The sequence below is a fragment of the Leptopilina heterotoma genome, unplaced genomic scaffold (genome assembly GCF_015476425.1).
Source record: "Leptopilina heterotoma isolate Lh14 unplaced genomic scaffold, ASM1547642v1 Lhet_76, whole genome shotgun sequence".
Lineage (NCBI taxonomy): Eukaryota > Metazoa > Arthropoda > Insecta > Hymenoptera > Figitidae > Leptopilina > Leptopilina heterotoma.
This window is the reverse complement of record NW_025111175.1, coordinates 395180-419531: the sequence shown is the minus strand read 5'-3', so window position 1 is coordinate 419531 and position 24352 is coordinate 395180. Positions and strand designations below refer to the sequence as shown.

The 24352-nt window shown below is 26.1% G+C and overlaps 1 protein-coding gene across 3 annotated transcripts in view; it reads right to left on the bottom strand.

Moving 5' to 3' along the window:
- LOC122510847 (polypyrimidine tract-binding protein 1) overlaps positions 1–24352 on the bottom strand; it is a 319096-nt gene that overhangs the window by 115097 nt on the left and 179647 nt on the right. For all 3 annotated transcript variants that reach the window (XM_043625786.1, XM_043625787.1, XM_043625788.1), the window contains exon 3: positions 5087–5236. In XM_043625786.1, coding sequence (XP_043481721.1) covers positions 5087–5236 — 150 coding nt within the window. The remainder of the gene's footprint in view (positions 1–5086; positions 5237–24352) is intronic.

The following is a 24352-nucleotide window of genomic DNA, read 5'->3' as shown; positions in this document are numbered from 1 at the left end:
GAAAGTAATTCGCGGAAAACCAGGTGTGGAATCTCTCCTCTCTTCCTGAAATTATCATTTCAGTAAGTAAACTTGCCTCTAATTAATTCATTACCAACTTGATTTTTCTTTTTTTTTTTATTCGCATTCTTCATTTCTTTTTTCGCTCCCTAATTCCCTCTCAATTTTTTTAAAGAATTTTTTTTTTTAAATTACATTAACATACTCTAAATTTGAATTCACAATTTTCTACTATAATGAATTTTTGACAGTTGTAAATTAATAACAATTGTTATGGCTAACAATAACTATTGCTAATAATTGCAATTATTAATTACAAATAGTTGCAATTACTAATTACAAATAATTCTCAACACTATCACTTACATTTAGTAAAAATTACAATTGTTAATGAATAAAATACTAATTACTGATGATTATAATTAGGAACAGTTATAATTACTAATGATTATAATTAATAACAGTTACAATCACTAATGATTATAATTAGTAACAGTTATAATCACTAATGATTATAATTAGTATCAGTTATAATTACTAATGATTATAATTAGCAACAATTATAGTTAACAACAATTATAATTTATAATTAGTTAGTAATAATCGATAATAATTAAAAGTAATTATAATTTTTATTGTAAATTATTAATCACTGTTATACTTCAAAACAAGGGGAGTTAAGTTTACTTTTTTAACAATTATAAAGTGAATTTTAGTCAAATAGATAAATGTAAATAAAAAAACTATTTAATAGTTGCAATAAAATCAAAAAATTACCCCCCAAAAAAATTAATTACCCAAATAATATTATTAAGTAGTCGCAGAAAATATAAAAGGATAAATTAATAATTAACAACTGAAAAAAGTTAATTAAGCTAATTACTAAATCAATTCATAGAGTAAACATAACGAAAATTTCATTTAATATTCTATACAGAGTAAATAGTAATATTATGAACAATATATATACATATATATATATATATTTTTTTCACCAGAATGTGTACATTCATTCCCCCTACGGATGTACATTTAATAATTAAACGTACAATGTATATTTTATCCCGAAATATAGAGAGAAAGAGAGATGCATATATATATATAGAAAGAGAATCCTTGTAACGATATCGTTGCACGCATATAATAATTTCAAATTGCCATGTATATATATATAAACGCGAATCATCGAGCGATGCTAATTTCTAAAAGCCAATCGAGTCCTGTTTGATCTACGTCCAACGACTTTCAGTAAGCCCCTCATTTTCCAACTGGTTTAAATTTCGAGCGTCGATTTTCCCTTGCACATAACTCTGATTTTCATTAACGATAAAACACACCGCGACCCCGAAATTATGATCATAGTTTCGCTAACGGGTTTATCATCCGGATACACAGCTGCTCTTAAATTCCAATTTCAATTTACACCGTCTCAGAAGAAAGCCCTTCCCAATTATTTACCATCGTGTTTATTAATTAATTCATTTGTTTATTAATTAACTGATTCATTTAAATAATCATTGTCAATCATTGTATAATATTATTAATCATTCAAATCAGCAATTAATTATAATTAATTATTAATTATTACACAATACCTAGTAATGCAACTACAATTGATAAAATTGATAATCTACTAGTTAGTAATAATTATATTTAGGAAAAAATTATAATTACTACTGATTATAATTAGTAACAATTATATTACTAGTTATTATAATTATAAATCATTATAATTACTAGTGATTGTAATTACAAATCATTATAATTACTAGTTATAATTATAAATCATTACAATTACTGGTGATAGTAATTAGTGACAATTATAACTACTAGTTATTATAATTAGTAAGAATTATAGTCTCTAGTTATTATAATTAGAAATTATTATAATTCCTAGTAATTATAATTAGTAACAATAATAATAACTAGTGATTGTAATTAGTAGCAAGCATAACTACTAGTAATTAAAATTAGTAACAATTATAATTACTAGTTATTATAATTAGAAATAATTATAATTACTAGTGATTGTATTTAGTAACAATTATAACTACTAGTTATTATAATTAGTAAGAATTATAGTTTCTAGGTATTATAATTAGGAATCAATATAATTACTAATGATTGCAATTAGTAACAATTATAATTGCTAGTGATTATAATTAGTAAGAATTATAATTCCTAGTGATTATAATTAGTAACAATTATATTACTAGTTATTATAATTATAAATCATTATAATTACTAGTGATTGTAATTACAAATCATTATAATTACTAGTTATAATTATAAATCATTACAATTACTGGTGATAGTAATTAGTGACAATTATAACTACTAGTTATTATAATTAGTAAGAATTATAGTTTCTAGTTATTATAATTAGAAATTATTATAATTCCTAGTGATTATAATTAGTAACAATAATAATTACTAGTTATTATAATTAGAAATAATTATAATTACTAGTGATTGTATTTAGTAACAATTATAACTACTAGTTATTATAATTAGAAATAATTATAATTACTAGTGATTGTATTTAGTAACAATTATAACTACTAGTTATTATAATTAGTAAGAATTATAGTTTCTAGGTATTATAATTAGGAATCAATATAATTACTAATGATTGCAATTAGTAACAATTATAATTGCTAGTGATTATAATTAGTAAGAATTATAATTCCTGGTGATTATAATTAGTAACAATAATAATTACTAGTGATAGTAATTAGTAGCAATCATAACTACTAGTAATTATAATAAGTAACAATTATAATTACTAGTTATTATAATTAGAAATAATAATAATTCCTAGTTATTATAATTAGAAATCATTATAATTACTAGTGATTTTTTATGAATCAATTATAAATTATTAATTGCTGTATTAATTTTATTAATTACAATTATTTGCGAATAAAATAATCAGTAATTATTATTATCATTATAATTATTTGTTAATAAATTAATGTAAATAATTACATTTACTGTAATAATTAAATTAATAATTGTATATTAAAGTACGATTTTAGCATTGAGGAAGAGTTTTATTTTTGGAACTATTTTTTTTGTATTATTATTGAACAAAAATAATCTTATAATTCATAAATGATGAGATGCTTGCGTTTGCACATCAGCTAGGTGATGAGAAAGCAACGGCACACAAAATCGTGGCGTACCTTCAAATCCGTATTCACTTGATTTACAAGTTATTCAAATATTCCGCGCGCGCTTGGTAAGCTATGATGAATACTCAGTGTTGAAATTTAATCCCTTTCCAAGACCACCCTCAGCCGCCCGACTCCACGACTCTTCACGCGAAATCTCTTCTAAATTTCTCTCTCTCTCTCTCTCACTCCCACCGAAAACAACAAGACTTAAAATAACAAAAATCTATATCCCCAAACATATTAAATAAAATATTAAATAGAAAGTTATTTAATTTATTAATTAATTTTTTAATTAATTTTTTAATCAATAAATTTGTAAATGTAGTTTGTTAATTTATTTTGAGAATTTAATTAAAAAGATTCAAGAGAAGAATTAAATTATTTAATTAAATTAGTAGTTAATTTATGTATTATTAATATTATTATTATTTTTATTAGTTATATTATTTATTAACTAATAAATTACTGAATCAATTTCTGTATTTTTGTGCTAATTAACTAAATAGTTAATTAATTAGTTTACTAGATAATTAATTTATTAGTTGACTATATAATTAATTTATTAGTTTTATTAGTTGTTTTATTTATCTATCGGCTAATTATTTATTTAACTTATCTATCATTTAATGTTTAATATTCAATTAATTAATTTACTAGTGAATTAATTTACTAGTTTATTTATTAGCTAACTAATTAATTTGTATATTTATTAGATAATTAATTTACCTAATAATATTCCTACTATAAGACACTTTATTTATTTGCGAATTAAATTATGAATTTATAAATTTTTTAATTAATGAGATATTTAATTAATTAATTTCTTCATTTCCGAGTTAATTGATTAATTTACTAGTAATTAATTTATATATTTTTGGTTTTGTTTAATTAATCAATTAATTTTAGTACTTTATTTAATTATTTACTTAATTTGTTTAATATTTTGTATAATTAATCAATATATATATGGTTTTGAGAGAATTAAAGAGAGAATTTGTGAGAAATTAAAAAGAAAATTGTGATTAAATATTTTGAGAAAATGGAGTAAAATTAATTATATGTTTGAAAATATCTAACATTATTTTGAAATCAATGATTGATTTAGACGATGAACTCTCGTAGCTTTGCAATGGACCGCGAGGGAAGGTATTATACATAGAGAGGGGTAAATGAGGGATGTTCGCCTTTGTCGTCGATCACCGAGGGTCGGATAATTGATAAACTCCAATTGTCAATTCATTGATTCGATTGTTTCAGTCAACTATTGCACAACATTGGTTAACCAATTGCATACTTAATTGAATATAATACAATATGCAATTATATTCTATATACATATATATAGTAATAAATAAATTTTCCTTCAACAAATATTTGTACCATTTTGCTATTTTTTCTATTTGCACTATTTTGCTATTTGTACTATTTTACTATTTTCTTATTATCTTTGCTATTTTATTATTTTTACTATTTTTACTATTTTTACTATTTTTACTATTTTTACTATTTTTACTATTTTTACTATTTTTGCTATTTTTGCTATTTTTACTATTTTTATTGTTTTAAATATCCATTGTAATTATTGACAATTGGACCAACTGTTAGTTGGAGCTATTTACAATTGGAACAATTATTATTTGTAACTATTGACAATTGGACCATTTAAGTTGCAACTATTTGACAATTGGAACTATTTTTACTTACAACTATTGACATTTGGAACAATTATTATTCAGTTGCAACCATTTTGGCAACATTTTCCTGTTAATTTACCAGATTTTTTACTGTTTAGTTTTAAAAAAATTGTTTTTAAAATTTGTGTGTATATATTGATTCGACAGTTTAAGAAATAAATTGAAAATTGATAAAAAAGAAGAAGAAGAAGTATTTTCTTTTTTTTTCCCACTGACCTGATTTTTGCCTTTGAGGACAAGAACATTGGTGACTCGACCAAATGGAACGCCCAAGTGGATAATTTCCGTTTCAGACACTTCATTAGGGATGTTTCTGATGTGAATCACTCTCGATGGCTTCCCATTATGAGTTTTATCCAATTTAGCCTGCGCAAAAGAAAACATTTTTGTTTTTAAATTTCCTCGCAATATTTTTTTTTTATATTTTACTTAAAAAAACTATTTTTTATACATTTAAATATCATATCAATTTTAAATAAAATTTGTCAATATTTATATTTATAAATAAATTTTATTTTATCTAAATAATTGTTAGTTATATAGTAATACACTGGAACGCCAGTTTAGCGAAATGTCGCTAAAGAGGTGTCCGCTGAATCGTCGTTCCAGTGTAGTAAAATTAAAAATTAATAATAAAATTAGAAAATTAAATAGTAGAGTAAGAAATAAAATAATGAAAGTAAAATATCAAGTAAAATAAAAAAGTAAAATAAAAGTCAAATAAAAGTCAAACAAAAAAAACAAAATAAAATAGAAAACATAATAAAAAAAGGAAAGTAGAAAAAAGAATGGGAAAATAAGATAAGAAAATTATAATATCGAAAAAAATTACATTTATAAAATATAAAAAAAGAAAAATATATTTTGTCGCAGCAGAAAAAAGAACGCCTTTCTCCAACTTCATGGTGTATAAAAAATATTTCGCGATAAAAATCGAGGGCGGAAAATACATTATTTGCATGCAGTGACAGTTTAAGATGTGCATATACATATACATATATTTTTTTTCGATGGGAAGCTTCAAAGCTGGATAACATAATAAAAAAGAAATGGATGGTTACGAGATTCTCTACACACGCAGTTTACTTGTGGCAAAGGGGGGGAGGGGATGGATGGATATAATGCTATCCCTTATCTCTGAGTAAGAAGCACGTTTTCCGATCAGTTAAACCCGACTAAACCTCAACAACGTTTTTTAAGAGTCTCGTCGAGCGAATGGGCAAAAGGATAAACGACAAGAGAGAGAGTAAAAGTTGTACACACATTCATAAAAAGGAAAAAAGAAAGATATGACATCTCTCTCACTCTCTCTTTTCTCCTTTTTCTTCTTCTCATTCTTCTTTTTTTATTCTTTCTCTCCTTCTCCTTTTTTCTCCTTTGTTTCCTTTTTCTTTCTTTTTTTTAAGTTTAAGAGAAAAGGGGAGAAAAAAAGAGAAAAAAGAGAAAGAACAAGAAAAATAAAAAGAAGGAAAAATAAATAAACGGAAAAAAGAAGAAGGAAATAGGAGAAGAAGGATAAATAAATGAAGGAACAAGGGAGAAGGAGAAAAAGTATCGGTGAAAAAGAAGAAAAGAGAAAACAAAGAAGAAAAGGGAGAAAATTGAGAAAAACTATAAAAAAGGGAAGGGAGAAGCAAGAAAAGAAAGAGAGAAATAAAAAAAGAGATAAAGAAGAAGAAAATGGAGAAAAATGAGAAAAGAAAACAAGAAATGAGAAAAAGAGGAAGAAGGAGATAAAGAAGAAAAAAAATTAAAAAGAGAAAAATAGGAAGAAGAAATAAGCGAAAAAGTAAAAGGAGAAGAAGAAAAAGAAGATGAAGAAAAAAAAGGAAAAGAAGAAAAAACAAATAGAAAAGAAAAACCAGGAAGAGATAAAAAAAGGTGGTAAAAAAAAGAAAAAGTAGAAGAAAATGGAGAAAAAAGGGTTAGAAGGAGAGAATGAAGGAAAAAGAAAAATCTAAAGGAGAAAAAGAAGGAGAAGAAATAATCGAAAAAGTAGAAGGAGGAGAAGATAAATAAGAAATAGAAGAAACAGAAAGGGAGGAAAAAAGAAGAAAAAATAGAAATTATGAAAATTGAAAAAAGGAGAAGGAGACAAAAGAAAGAAGGAAGAAAAATAAAAAGGAGATAAAGAAAGAGAATAAAATGGAGAAAAGCAAGAAGAAAAAATTGAGGAGAAAAAAAGGAGAGAAAGAAAAAAAAAGAAAGAGAAAAATAAGAACGAGAAAGAGAAGAAAAGAGAAATAAGCGAAAAAGTAAAAGAAGAAGAAGAAGAAGAAGAAGAAGAAGAAGAAGGAAAAAAGAAGATGAAAATAAAGAAAGGAGATGAAAAGGAAGAAAAGGAGACAAATAAAAAAAAGAAAGAAGAAAATGAAGAAAGACAAAAAGAAAAAAGAGAGAAAGAAGCAATAGTGGAAGAAGAAGAAAATACAAGAAGGAGAAAAAAAAGAAAAAAGAGAAGAAATAGGATATAAAAAAGCATAAAAAAGAGGAAATGAAGAAAAAGAAGAAGAAAAAGAAGAAGAAAAAAAGAATAAAGAAAATTCAGAAAATTCAGAAATTGAAGAAGACGATAACGAAGAAAAAGAAGAAGAAGAAACCGTCGAGCAGGGGTTGATATTAGAGTGAACTCGACTAGATTGAGCTTTGATTGAAAACTCAGCCTTCGGCAACAAGGGTTTCGATTTAAATATACCTACTAAGACTTTTTTTTATTCTTTTTTCTTCCCTTTGCAAAATTCTTGTCATGTATCTCGTCTCGCTACAGTTATAAATTGATTTAAACCGCAGAGAAAAAGAAGAAAGAGACTAAAAAAAATTGTAAAATGTTTTGTAATTCTCTTACATACACTTCTTTAGAGAGGGGTGGGGCGGGGGCAGAAAACTTTTCCTCCCCTCAATCTCCATTATTAGCTTTGTTGGTCTCGTTATCTCATTTTTTTTTTATTCAATATCCAGTGTCTCCCTCCCTTCCCTCTCCATTCACTCTTCGCCATCATCCTTTCTTTTCAAGTCAAGATTTAATTTACCTGATCCATTTTCGAGTATTGTACGCAATGCTCCTTTTTAAAAGCTTTTAATTAAAAGCCATAGATATAAAACGCTAAGGTGCCGTTATTCCACCATTTTTCACCATATATATATATATATAGAGAACCATTATCGTCCATTGTCAGTTCAATATAACGACGAGAAATCATTTTCAATTTCTCATCACGACAATTTTTTTTTTATCGTTTTTTCACTGTTTTTTTTTTTTTTTATATTTCAGGAAAGAGGTTTTTTTTTTTCTAAATTAAAACTTTGAAGCTAATGCTAAACTTTACGCTAATCGTAACTCTGAAAATAACACTAAAATTATCACTAGATTTAGCGTTATTTAATAATTAATAGTATTGTATTACTTGTAACTCTGAATTTAATGGTAAATCTAACGCTAATTATAACTCTGAAGCTGACACTGAAGCTGAAGCTAAACCTTACGCTAATTATAACTCTGAAACTAACACTAAAATTGTCACTAAAATTACCACTAAAATTATCATTAGAATCATCACTAAAATTAGCGTTATTAAATAATTCATAATATTGTATTACCCAACGCTAAATTTAATGGTAAAACTAACGCTAATTATAACTCTGAAGCTGATATTGAAGCTAACACTAAATCTGATAGTAACATTGAAGCTAACACTAAGCCTAATAGTAAAGCAAACGCTAAATATGTCCCTAAAGCTAACACTAAAGCTAACATTAAGGCAAATACTAAAACTAACACTAAAGCTGACGCTAAACCCAATAGTAAGTTAGAAAATTGTAACGCTAATACTAAAACCAAAGGTAATAGTAAAACAAACGCTAAGTGTCACTCTAATGCTAAAATCAAAGCTAATAGTAAAAAAAAAACGCTAAAATGAATGAGCTGACGCTAAATTCTTTGAAATTTCGATTTAGTTTCAGTGTTAGGTTTAGCGTTGGATTTAGACAACAGACGCTAAATTTATCGCTAAAGTTAACACTAAAATTAATAAGCCAACCCTAAATTATTTTTAATTCAGATTTAATTTAGATTTAGTTTTAGTGTTAGGTTTTTTTCGTTGAACTTAGACAACTGACACTAAATTTATCACTAAAATCAACACTGACGCCAACATTAATAAATCTCAACCATTAAATTTAACACTAAAGCCGATTCTCATATTTAACTCAAATTAATTTTTACATTTAATTTTCAAATACATTTCGCCGAGAATTTTATTTTAAGATTAGTCGCGTCGGGAAAATGAAAAATAAATTCATTTTTCATTTTTCCGACGCGATTAATCTTAAAATAAAATTTTTTCTTACACTGAAAATGATATATTAAAGAATGCGTATACATACGTATAAAATACAGTAAATACAAAACGAGATTTTACGATTATTATATAACTTAAAATCAAGAAAATATTCAACTATTTCCAAGAGGATTCTGGGGAAATAATAATCCATATGGTCCCCCCCCCCTCTCTCTCTCTCTTTTTCTCTCCGCAAAGAAAATATCCCATAAAATATATAAATTTAATCCCCAGAACCCTATATACATATATAGATCCATTATCCCTCTATTTTCAAATCCTTCAACTTTCTCACACTCTATATATACATATATACTGATTTGAAATTTTCCTTTTGAAATCCGCGTGTGCATAGTTGATGCTCTACATTTATATATATATATATAAAATGTAATATATAATATATAGTACATATTTTCCCCGAGACTCTCCCATATCTAGAGTTGAAATTTTTATAGCAAAATATTGAAATATGATAACAGACATTCAGGGGCAGAGAGGGGGGCGGGGAATTCCCCTTTTTTCCCTTCACCCCCCTTTTTCCTTGGTCGCGAGATCAACGAGTATTCCATGTTTGTAGGATAAATATATAAATATATGTCTGTATGCATATACCAACGACTATATAAGAAGGTTAAGGAGAAGGGGGGGGGGTGTTTTTTGATACTTTAGTAGAGGATTTAAAAATCACTTGTGTGCACGAATATGCCATACAAAATCCGGGTGATGTATTTTATTTTATTACGCAATATTCCATTGGAACATTTAAAATATTCCATTGAAATATTAGAAATATTTCATTGAAACATTGGAAATAATTCTTTCGAATATTCCATTGGAACATTAGGAATATTTCATTGAAACATTGGGAATATTTCTTTGGAATATTTCATTAGAACATTGGGAATATTTCTTTGGAATATTCTATTGGAATATTGGAAAAATTTCTTTGGAATATTCTATTGAAACATTGGGAATACTTCTTTGGAATATTCTATTGGAACATTGGGAAAATTTCTTTGGAATATTCTATTGGAACATTGGGAATATTTCTTTGGAATATTCTATTGAAACATTGGGAATACTTCTTTGGAATATTCTATTGAAACATTGGGAATATTTCATTAGAACATTGGGAATATTTCTTTGGAATATTCTATTGGAACATTGGGAATATTTCTTTGGAATATTCTACTGGAAAATTGGGAATATTTCTTTGGAACAATTAATTCACATTTTAGAAATATTAAAATGTGCCATACTTGGAATATTCTTTTAGAATATTTCCTTCACATTTTACAAATATTAAAATGTATTTCCTTTTTAATATTCATATTCCAGGAAATTTTTTTAATTATTCCAATTGATATTTACACAGTAATTCCATGAAAAATTCTACATAGTAGTTTTTGAGTGATATTTCCTCTTCTTTTCCTTTAAAAATATTTCCATTGTTCCAATGGAATATTGCAGGAAATTTTATATTAAAAGTATTAAAATAATTTCCTCTGGAATTTTCATAGAAAAGTCCAACGGAAAATTCAACCTAGTAGTTTTCTACACTTTAAATTTTCTCGAAATAATAATTTCTTCGTCAAAATTTTGTCACTGAAATTCAATGGGAAATATCGACAAAATTTCTATAAGCAAAAATTCTAATGGAAAATATTGGAATTCAGTCGGAAATTTGGTATTCAAAATTTTTTTTTAATTTCCATAGAAATATAATCGGAATTCAGTCGGAAATTGAGTGTCATTCAAATCGAATTTTTTTTTAAATATTTTTTTTTCGAATATAATTGGAATTCAATCGGAAATTTAGTGGAATTTAAATGAGAAATATTTTTAGAACTCTTTTGAAATTTCTAGTGGATACTTTCCGGAATAATGGGAGTAGAGTGAGTAAGTGAGAGAGAAAAAAACATAAGCCAGCAAAAGAGAGAGAGAATTTTTTCAGAAAAGTGAACGCATCTATAGCGTTCTCTTTCGAGTATCGAAGAAAAAAAAAAGCGATGACAGCAAAATGGACATCTTTGACGGGGTTAAGCGACCGCGATCCATTCCCTCCAGAAAATGGGCTGAGAATGCCGCTCAGAGGGTTATAAGGAAAGAAGAGAGAGAGAGAGAGGGAGAGGGAGAGAAAAAGAGAAAAAAAAGCACGATAAAACCGGAAGTGTCCCTTTAGATGGACCACAATACCCACTTTCCAAGTTCCTTGGGGCTTGCTTTTGCCGGACACACACACATATATATATATAACTATATTGAACATCGTTTTTAGATCGCAATAATGGCAAACTCATCGTTGAAAAATCGACAAGGAACTTTTTAATCTGTATCATGTGAATAGTGGCTTTTTTTCATATTCTTCGCATCCCTTTTATCCCGCATGAATCTTTTTTTTTCCTCGACTTTCTTTTCCCTTACACACAAAACCCTCGAGTCAATATTCATTTCCTCTACACCACGAACATCTTTTATATTCCTTCAATTATATACCAGAACATCTGTTATCAATTCAATAAATTTTGTTCGCAATTTTTTTTTTCCAACCCTCGAGCAGAAAAAGTAAATTACTTTATAAATTTACGAGTTGAAAAGAGTTTATTTATTTGGTGATTTTCGATTTTATTTTGAATATTTGTAAATAATTGCGGATTTATATTTTATTTTTTTTAATTTATATTTTATTTTTTATTCTACTTTTTTTTATTTTATTTTTTATTTTTTTTTTATTTCATGTTTTTTATTTATTTATTTATTTATTATTATTTAGTTTTTTATTTTATTTATTTTTACTTTATGTGTTTATTTTATTTATTTTTACTTTATGTGTTTATTTTATTTATTTTTACTTTATGTGTTTATTTTATTTATATTTAGTTTATTTATTCACATTCATTTCTAAATTACTTGTATTTTACTGAAATTTATTAACCCTGGAAACTTTTTTTAGTCGAAAAATTAAATAGAAAAATTTTTTATTTTTTTTTTTTTATTTACATTTAGTATTTATTTATATAGATTATTTTCTCAAAGAGTTAATTAACCCTAGCAACTTTTTTTTTAAGAAAAACAGTAAAAAAATATTCTATTCTTTTACACATTTACATTTATTTTGTTTTTCGAAGAAAAAAAATTTTTTTTTTTTACTTTTAAAAATGTGGTAGGGTTACCTAACAACTTTTTTTTTTTGGACTCTGATACCGGTCACTGTAGAGAGAGAAGTAACTGGATCAAAGGCCAGTTTAAATTTTTAAATAAAATTCGAATTAACACAAATTAAATAAAAAAATAAAAGGCTCGAATTGAATAACCATAACGGCGCAGTTCGGTATTCACGTTGTATGTTTGAGTGTGTGTGTACTCTAATATTGAGAGGATATCTAACTCAACGTTAAAAGATATCGAGAGGCAACCAGCTCGATACTTTCCGATAATTAGAGTTCCGAGAGGCAACCAGCTCGGAGTACTCTAATATTGAGAGGATATCCAACTCAATGTTGAAAGATATCGAGAGGCAACCAGCTCGATACTTTCCGATAATTAGTGTGCCGAGAGGCAACCAGCTCGGTGTAATATAATATTGGGTGGATATCCAACTCAACGTTAAAAGATATCGAGAGGCAACCAGCTCGATACTTTCCGATAATTAGAGTTCCGAGAGGCAACCAGCTCGGGGTACTCTAATATTGAGAGGATACCCGACTCAATACTGTGCTATGTTTAAAGACGGCGGGGGGGGGGTGTTGTGCATGCAAATAAATGAATTTAATCGAGTCAAAAGCATGTAAAATTTCAAAGACAATTTATTTTTCAAAGTACAAATCGATGGAAAAAAGTTCAAGTATCGGAGCTCGGACGAAAATATTCTAAGTCCAAAGTTGAACGAAAATATTCTAAGTCCGAAGTTGGACGAAAATATTCTAAGTTCAAAATTGGGTGAAAATATTCTAAGTCCCAACAGTGGAAAATAGTTTAAGTCCCACAGTAGTGTTAGCAGTAGGCAAGGCTAAGGAGAGGAGGCAACCAACCTCTTAGTGAGCTCTGAGAAGAACTGACGTTTTGGTCCAGTGCATCGAGCTCCCTCGATCGCTACTTCCCAAAACGTACAGTGGGAGAATTTCTCTAAGAGAGAGGGCAAGATCGCGTCTGCGCTCCCTATCTCTGACACAAAACGATGCGCGTACGGTTCACGCGTTTCGCTTGGACCAGAGGTAGAGTCGCGCGTCTTCTCGCGAGTTTTTCCTATATCTCAAAGAATTCTCTTAAAATAAAATAAAATTACTTAGCCTTTCCTAATTACTAATTAACTAAATTTACTTAACTTCTAATTAAAACTAAAATTATAACTAAATCATAATGCACGGTATTATTAGATTATAAAATATTATATATTAAACTATATATATATATATAATACACAACGTAAAATATAACCTAATAACCCTTCAGCATTATACACTAAAATACATTTAAAATTGTTAATGAATGTTATTTACTAGTATTGCTTCGAAAAACTCTTTGTTTAAACAATTTGCCGCGAAAGAATGTCTAAAAGAAAGTCTAAAAAGTAAACTAAAAATGGTATTACAATTTTCCTTTAGGATAGTAACATTGGCTCGGCCAAGACAATGCGGGAGCGAAAAATAATGTTTTGTTTTTTTCCTACCATTTAGTGACCTGTATCAACTCTTTGGATGTAAAAAGTTGTTTGGGTTACCTAAGAACTTTTCATATCCGAAGATTCTAAAAAAAATATTTTTCTTTTATTCTCTTATTTATATTTAAATTAAATTGTTTCTCAAAGTTTTTCTTAACCCCAGGCTATTTTTTTTATTTAGAGAATAAATAAAATTTAATTTGTTTTTCCCTTTAATTTAATGAAGATGAACCGGCAATTTGTAAGTGGAATCTTTTTTTTCAAGTATTGTTGAGAAAAAAAATACTTGTTTTCTGAAAAAGAGCACCTCTCTCTCTTTTTTTTTTTTTTGCAAGTGGAGAAAAGGGAAAAGCTGTTTACTTGAGTAATCGATGCTCGTAAAAGGACAACAGTAGTAAACATCGCTAAATATTTCAGTCTTAAAACCGTTTCTTTTACGTCTCGACGACCATATTCTTTAAATAACCCTTTCGACTCGTAACTTTTCTCTCCTAACAAATGTTTTTCAAAAAGAGAGTTAAAGAGAGAGAGAGAGAAAGAGGACCTCGTGAAAAGTTTGCATCAATTTGGCAAAAAAAAAAAAAATTCCTTTGATTGTGATTTCAAAATGTTTCCAATTTAACAAGCGATTCGAGGGAGATGTTTATTTTCACATCTTAAATAAGAGAAAGTGTTGAAAACTATTTTTTTTTATTGAAAGTACAACTATTTTTTTTTTATTGAAAGTACAACTATTTCTTTTTTATTGAAAGTACAACTATTTTTTTATGGAAAGGAAAATGAAGGCTTGCAAAAAAAACTGTTTTTCTTTTCTCACATTCGACAAAGTTTTGTCGTTTCATATTAAACTCGAGTACAAATTCATCTTTTTTTTTCTCTCATTTCCGGGGAAGTAAGTGAATTTTTTTTTTTTTTTTTTTTTGCTCCAAACGAAATACAAAAGAAAGTCTCTCACTCTCTTTCTTCTTTTAACCCTCAACAGGAAGTTGATCTTGATTGGATAATTTCAATGTGTTCTTTTTACAGCTCGGCACTTTCGTGACTCGAGTAAAGCCCGGGTTTAATCTTAGAGAGCAAACTATGTCAACAATGGAATCGGATTAGCGAGTTGGCGTGCCGTATCGCGGTGGTATCGAATCCCCGCCACCATTTCTCCAGTATTTCTACAAACCACCTTAACCATCTGTGTGCGTATATATAGTCACTCTGTGTTCTGGCAGACGAACATGGATAAAAGGGGTGATGAGGGGGAAAAGAGAGTAGAAGAAGGGTGCTGGGGGCAGAATCATGCAGGTGGCAAAAAGGGGCTGCTCTTTCATCCAGTAATGGTTACAGAGGCTCAACAGGTCACAGAGGCCCTTCCCCCCCTTTCTCTCTCTCTCTTTCTCTCTCCTCCTCTTCCTTCTCCCCAGGGGGTGTGAGAGAGAGAAAGTGTGATTTCACGTTCTGCCTTCCACCCGAATTCACTCCCCCCTTAAAAAAAAGGGGAAAAAAAATTGACAGCTCCTATCTAATTTTAAGAAGCGACTAGTTAAATAGGAGCCAAGAATATTCCCTACTTAGATTAAGTAGGAAATATTCTTAATTTCTTACAATAAGAATATCAATCTTATTGTAAGAATATTTCCTACATAATTTAAGTGGGGCTACTTAATTTAAGTAGGAAAAATTCTTGGCTCCTATTTAAGTAGGCGCTTCTTAAAATCGAAAAAAAACATTTTTTTTTAATCTTTAAATTAATGTAATTATTATTTTCTACAATTTTTAATTTTTTTTATGAAAATAATTGAATTCCTTAAAAAAATTTTATTATTTATAAAAATAATTGAATTATTGTTTATGAAAATAATTAAATTCCTTAAAAAAAATTTTATTATTTATAAAAATAATTGAATTATTGTTTATGAAAATAATTAAATTCCTTTAAAAAAAATTTTACTATTTACAAAAATAATTGGAAAATAATTCAATTCCTTAAAAAAAATTTTATTATTTATAAAAATAATTGAATTATTGTTTATGAAAATGATTAAATTCCTTTAAAAAAATTGTATTATTTATAAAAATAATTGAATTCCTTAAAAAAAATTTTATTGTTTATAAAAATAATTGAATTCATTAAAAAAATATTATTATTTATATAAATAATTGAATTATTTTTTATGAAAATAATTAAGTTCCTTAAAAAAAATTTTACTATTTACAAAAATAATTGGAAAATAATTCAATTCTTTAAAAAAAATTTTATTGTTTATAAAAATAATTGAATTATTGTTTATGAAAATAATTAAATTCCTTTAAAAAATCGTATTATTTATAAAAATAATTGAATTCCCTAAAAAAAATTTTATTTTTTATAAAAATAATTGACTTCTTTAAAAAAATATTATTATTTATATAAATAATTGAATTATTTTTTATGAAAATAATTAAGTTCCTTAAAAAAAATTTTACTATTTACATAAATAATTGGAAAATAATTCAATTCTTTAAAAAAATTTTATTATTTATAAAAATAATTGAATTATTGTTTATGAAAATAATTAAATTCCTTTAAAAAATTGTATTATTTATAAAAATAATTGAATTCCTTAAAAAAAATTTTATTTTTTATAAAAATAATTGAATTCTTTAAAAAAATTCTATTATTTATACAAATAATTGAATTATTATTTATGAAAATAATTGAATTCCTTAAAAAAAATTTTATTGGTTATAAAAATAATTGAATTCTTTAAAAAAAATTCTATTATTTATACAAATAATTGAATTATTTTTTATGAAAATAATTGAATTCCTTAAAAAAAATATATTATTTATAAAAATAATTAAATCCTTAAAAAAATATTATTGTTTATAAAAATAATTGAATTCTTTAAAAAAAATTTTATTATTTATGAAAATAATTGAATTATTTTTTATGAAAATAATTGAATTCCTTAAAAAAATTTATTATTTATGAAAATAATTGAATTATTCAAAACTGACTTTAGTTTTTGTCTATGCTGTTGTTTTTTTTTTCTTATTTTTTTTCTTTAAAAAAATATTATTTGACAGATCGAAAAAATGCAGGTATTTTTTCATGATTTATAATAAAACAATATTTGAAATTAGAAAATATAAAAAAATTATGGTTAACAAATAAATTTTTCATAACGCGGTGCAAAAAAGGGCACTTTTTTGCACCTTGTTATGAAAAATATCGTTCGTAACTAGTGCTAGCAGTTGCCAATTTTTGAACGAGCACTTTTTTTGGAACAAACTGTAGGCGAAGCATCGCTTCGCCTACAGTTTGTTCCAAAAAAAGTGCTCATTCAAAAATTGACAACTGCTCGCACTCGTTACGAAATATACTATTGTTTATTGTATCCTTTTTTCTATAACAAATTTCGTTTGACTGATCTAAATTATGCAATTTTTTCTCCTTTTTATTTATAAAAAATAGAAAATTGTTAATTGTTAAAAAATAATTATTTAGAAATAGAAAATAAAAACACATTTTAATATTTATATTTCTCAATAACAATATTGTTCAGAAACTCATTATTTTCTTTTTGAAAAAGAAACATTACATATTCTATTCTATTTGTCAATTACAAATTATAATTGAAAATGAAATTGAAACTTTTTAAATTTTTAGAAAATAAAGGAAAAAATTTTACTCAAAAAGAATGTTCTGTTACGAATTTATTTACGAATTTCTTTAATTGTAAAATTATTCGAAAACATCAATAACTTTTTTTAAAATAAATATTTAAATATTATTTTTCCGTGGGAATTAAAATTTTTCAAAACATTCAAATTCAAATCTTTTTAAATTCAATAACTTATAAGAATAATTTCATAAAACATGGAGATAGCGATTGCTCCGAGTCGAAGACTCGGAGTGATCGATTTCTTCATGTTTTATAAATAATTAAAGACAACCGAGTGATAAAATCATTGTCTTATATTATAAGAATATTACAGTAACTTTTTAAAAATTATTTTCATCATTTCAATTCAATTATTATTTTCCACAATTTTTAATTATTTTTTATAAAAATAATTGAAAAAATTTTATTATTTACAAAAATAATTTAATTGTTGCGATTTTATAAAAAATTTGTAAATAATTGAATTCCTGGGAAATTTTTATTATTTATGAAAATAATTAAATGTTTACGTACTATTTTTGGGGAATTTGAAATTGATTTGAAAACGATTGAATTTGGGGAGGAATTTTGTTATTTATAAAGATAATTGAGCTTTTGATGAAATTTTTTTTTAAATTTGAAAGATAATTGAATTTTATGAGAAGAATTTTATAACTCTTGAAAATAATTGAATTTCTGCAATTATTTGTAATTTTTCCAAAATTGAATTTTTTTTTCGTGTTTTCAACAAAAATTGGAATTACAAATTTTTATTTTCTATTATATTTAAAAAAAATGAATTTGTTTTAATTATTTAAAAAACGTTAAACTATTAATAATTTAATAATTTTAAATTTACAAACTGAAAATTAATATTCGTAGTAAAAATTACAAAAAGTGAACAATTCGAGAATAATTTAGCAAAAAAAAAGTAGGAAACTTTTATATAAAAAATAAAAAAAAAACACTCCAGAATTATATGCGTTTGCATAAGCAAATAATATTCCAATATTCCATTTCAACAAAATAACATTAATATTCTAAAATTTTGTCAAGACAGAATAAAAAAAAAGAAATTATAAATAAATTTCACACATTGAATACGATTCATTGCACGTTTTACACGGCAAAATCATTGATAATAATTAGCATTAATGGGGGCAATTCACGAGAAATCGATTACAGAAAATTGCGATGTTACTTGTGCACATACACGCAATAATGTTGAGAATAATAAAGCACAGTTAAATCGAGAAATGAACTTCATTTCACTGAAACGCTTACAATATTTTATATATCTATATATATGTGCACGTAAAACAAAGATCGAGAATGTATTATTAAAACTCAACCTACTTTTTTTTTAATATTAAAAAAAAAAGTGGGAGAATAATAATTTATACATAAGATAGAAAATGTAACTATTCAAAAATTCACCGTTTTTGCAGATTTTTCCCCTTTTTTTTAAATGTTCATGAATTTTTTACTATTCACTCAATTCTTCAATATTCACTAAAGAGTATTTTTGAAATTTCAGAATAAAAATTAATTTAATAATATAATGGAATTAATTTTACATTGCTATTTGCTAAATTTTCTAAATTTTTTTTTTTTTTTAGTAAAAATTTAGCAGTTTTCTAAAAGTATAATTATTTTTAATTATAATTAAATATAATTTCTAATTGTGTTTATTATTCTATTTATAATTATTTCTGTACTTATTTTCTTATAATTATTTCCACACTTATTTTTTATAATTATTTCCACACTTATTTTTTTTATAATTATTTCTACTTTCAATTATTATTTTTATAACAAAGAAAATTGTAATGATTATTATTTATCGCCGCATTCAGTGTCTTATAACTTTGGTTTTCTATGAAAAAAAAAAAATTTTCTAATCTCATCAAGAACGAAAAAAAAAATATTGAAATATAAACAAGTTTCGCTAATGTTTGAAGAGTTTAAAAGCTCCTTTCATCCCCCAAGAGAATTGAATGTATAAATAAATTGATCGTAAAAAGATTAAAAGATAGTTTATAAACTCGATTCAGAATTTAATTTAGAAAATATTCAACGGATAATACTAATTTTTAACGAGCAAATAAAGTAAAGTGAATCGATCAGATTGTGGTTGGTTGGTGGATGAAAATATGCTTATAGACCAAAGAGAGAGAGAGAGAGTAGTTATTTGCGATTGAAGTCAAGAGAAAGAGAGCCACGTTTGCTTAAGTATATATCTAGTTCGAAGCAAAGTTGCCAAAACGAAAGTTTTACCTTTGATGGGAAATCTCGAGTATCTTGAAGAGGAGAAATAGAGGGTTTGCGAGATAAACGTGTCGGGTTATAAAGAATGTTTGAGGGGGAGAAAAAAAAGAGAGAGAGAGAGAGAAAGAGAGAGAAGAGGAAAAAAATATGAAAGAACGAGATCAAGGGGACGAATAAGATGTAGGAGGAAGAGGATGGAAGAGAGAAAAGATGAAGGTGAAGAGATTCTCTCTTTTTCTTCTCTTCTTTCCGGATAAAGCAAAGACGAAAAAACTGTTGAGCGTGAAAGAAGTTAGGCACTGTGGTTCTTGGAATTCTAATGAAAGTGCTTTTACTGTCGCCTGTTGCTTTCCTTAACATATAAAAATGTCTTACGGAAAATCATCTCCTCTCGATTTACTCTAAGGATGCACGCTCCATATTTTCTAAAGTGGCTTTATCAAACGATTTAACATACACGAGGTAGAAAAAAAAATATATGGAGAAAAATCTCGTGTCTTTTTTCATCATTTTCAAAGATTTTTTTTTCGAATTTAAAAAATTCTAATATATACCATCAATAAATCTATGAAAATAGTTCGGAAAAGTTTCCATTAAACATGAAATTTCAAAAATTACAGCTATATTTAGAATTATTTTCTTAATTATTATTTTTAAAAAATTTAATTACAAAACACGATAATTTCAATCATTAATTGAACGATTTCAGGAACGGGGGTCACTTTTACCAATCCACCAGTTTCAATGTTTTCTTTTTCCAATTTTATTTTTTTCAAACTAATTTTGCCAAAAAAAAATGTTTACCAATAATATTTTTACAATAAAAAAATTTTACCAATAAAAAATTTTACAATTAAAAATTTTATTAATAATATTTTTAAAATAAAAAATTTTCAAAAAGTTTTTAAATAATTGAATTCCTGTAAAAATAATTAAATTTTTGCAAATGAGAATTGAGTCTTTTTAATAAATAATTTCACTTTCAATTAATAGTAATTTTACTAATTTTTTAAATACAAATATAAATTTAATAATTAGCAGTATATCAATATATATTAATTTAAAAAAACAATTCCATAATTAGAGCTGCGAATAATTGAAACTACTAATAATTGAAATATATTAATAAAACAATAAAAATAAAGAAAAAAATTATCAACAATTAAAATTTAATGACAATTAAAAGTACAAATAACTAAAACTTATAGATATTGGTGAAGAATATAAAAAAAAATGTCATGGAATCGTAAAAGAGGAAGAATGAACAGAATGCCTTGTGGATCGTGTGACCCTGGAAAGAAATGAACATGTCTGTAATTGAAGCTTCAGAGAGTTGGAGCAAATAAAAAAAAAGAGGAAATAAATAAAAAAAGTAAAAAAAAAAAATAGAAAGAGAGTTGAAAAAAAGAGAACGATAAGAGGAGTTTCAGAGAAAACTCGAGAGCATGTCCTGGAAATAGGAAAAACGTAAAGAGGAAAAATTGAAGGAGAAAAATGAAACGATATAATAAACGACTTGGACGCGGTTTCGATATTAATTAATGCCTATTGCAAAAAAAAAAATATTTTCTCTATTTTTCATTCATTTGCATTGATGCAAATTCGCCTACCCGTGTAAAAATTTCGTTATGGCCCAGATCAGGGACAGATCGGGCCTTCTCTATTAGGGAATGAAACACACGGCCCGACATGGCCCTGATCAGGAAATCCACATTTGATCGTCGCCCCGATCTGGCCCAGGTCGGGCCGTGTGCTTCATTCCCTAATATGGCCATAGTAGGGAAATTTCTACACGGGTAATAGTTAAAATAAAAAAATTATTCTAAAAAATTTTCAATAAAAATTCTTAGAAACAATTCAAAAATTTTAAAAAAATTCTTTCAAGTCAAAATTCAATTATTTTCAAAAACTAATATTTTTACTACAAATATTTAAAAAAATTACAAAAATTCGATTGTCTGCTAATTGGCGGATGGAGTATTTTGACTAGTAATTTTGCCAAAATTATTTCACAAAAGTAATTTCTTGTAAATAAACATATAATGAACAATTGGCAACAACAAAATCAATTGTTTATTAACAATTGAATTTTTTAAAGCGCTTAGCTTCACAAAAATTAAAAATTCGATTGTCTGCTAATTGGCGGATGGAGTATTTTGACTAGTAATTTTGACAAAATTATTTAACAAAAGTAATTTCTAGTAAATAAACATGTAATGAACAACGAACAACAACAAAATCAATTGTTTATTAACAATTGAATTTTTTAAAGCCCTAAGATTCGCAAAACTCGAAATTTCGATTGTCTGCTATTGGCGGATGGAGTATTTTGACTAGTAATTTTGCCAAAATTATTTCACAAAAGTAATTTCTTGTAAATAAACATGTAATGAACAACGGACAACAACAAAATCAATTGTTTATGAACAATTGAATTTTTTAAAGCCCTAAGATTCGCAAAACTCGAAATTTCGATTGTCTGCTATTGGCGGATGGAGTATTTTGACTAGTAATTTTGCCAAAATTATTTCACAAAAGTAATTTCTTGTAAATAAACATATAATGAACAATTGGCAACAACAAAATCAATTGTTTATTAACAATTGAATTTTTTAAAGCGCTTAGCTTCACAAAAATTAAAAATTCGATTGTCTGCTAATTGGCGGATGGAGTATTTTGACTAGTAATTTTGCCAAAATTATTTCACAAAAGTAATTTCTTGTAAATAAACATGTAATGAACAACGGACAACAACAAAATCAATTGTTTATGAACAATTGAATTTTTTAAAGCCCTAAGATTCGCAAAACTCGAAATTTCGATTGTCTGCTAATTGGCGGATGGAGTATTTTCACTAGTAATTTTCCAAAATTATTTCACAAAAGTAATTTCTTGTCAATAAACATGTAATGAACAACGGACAACAACAAAATCAATTGTTTATGAACAATTGAATTTTTTAAAGCCCTAAGATTCGCAAAACTCGAAATTTCGATTGTCTGCTATTGGCGGATGGAGTATTTTGACTAGTAATTTTGCCAAAATTATTTCACAAAAGTAATTTCTTGTAAATAAACATGTAATAAACAACGGACAACAACAAAATCAATTGTTTATGAACAATTGAATTTTTTAAAGCCCTAAGATTCGCAAAACTCGAAATTTCGATTGTCTGCTATTGGCGGATGGAGTATTTTGACTAGTAATTTTGACAAAATTATTTCACAAAAGTAATTTCTTGTAAATAAACATGTAATGAACAACGGACAACAACAAAATCAATTGTTTATGAACAATTGAATTTTTTAAAGCCCTAAGATTCGCAAAACTCGAAATTTCGATTGTCTGCTAATTGGCGGATGGAGTATTTTGACTAGTAATTTTGCCAAAAATATTTAACAAAAGTAATTTCTAGTAAATAAACATATAATGAACAATTAGTAACAACAAAATCAATTGTTTATTAACAATTGAATTTTTTAAAGCGCTTAGCTTCACAAAAATTAAAAATTCGATTGTCTGCTAATTGGCGGATGGAGTATTTTCACTAGTAATTTTCCAAAATTATTTCACAAAAGTAATTTCTTGTCAATAAACATGTAATGAACAACGGACAACAACAAAATCAATTGTTTATGAACAATTGAATTTTTTAAAGCCCTAAGATTCGCAAAACTCGAAATTTCGATTGTCTGCTATTGGCGGATGGAGTATTTTGACTAGTAATTTTGCCAAAACTATTTCACAAAAGTAATTTCTTGTAAATAAACATATAATAAACAATTAGTAACAACAAAATCAATTGTTTATTAACAATTGAATTTTTTAAAGCCCTAAGATTCGCAAAACTCGAAATTTCGATTGTCTGCTATTGGCGGATGGAGTATTTTGACTAGTAATTTTGCCAAAATTATTTCACAAAAGTAATTTCTTGTAAATAAACATATAATGAACAATTGGCAACAACAAAATCAATTGTTTATTAACAATTGAATTTTTTAAAGCGCTTAGCTTCACAAAAATTAAAAATTCGATTGTCTGCTAATTGGCGGATGGAGTATTTTGACTAGTAATTTTGCCAAAATTATTTCACAAAAGTAATTTCTTGTAAATAAACATGTAATGAACAACGGACAAAAACAAAATCAATTGTTTATGAACAATTGAATTTTTTAAAGCGCTTAGCTTCACAAAAATTAAAAATTCGATTGTCTGCTAATTGGCGGATGGAGTATTTTCACTAGTAATTTTCCAAAATTATTTCACAAAAGTAATTTCTTGTCAATAAACATGTAATGAACAACGGACAACAACAAAATCAATTGTTTATGAACAATTGAATTTTTTAAAGCCCTAAGATTCGCAAAACTCGAAATTTCGATTGTCTGCTAATTGGCGGATGGAGTATTTTGACTAGTAATTTTGCCAAAATTATTTAACAAAAGTAATTTCTTGTAAATAAACATATAATGAACAATTAGTAACAACAAAATCAATTGTTTATGAACAATTGAATTTTTTAAAGCCCTAAGATTCGCAAAACTCGAAATTTCGATTGTCTGCTAATTGGCGGATGGAG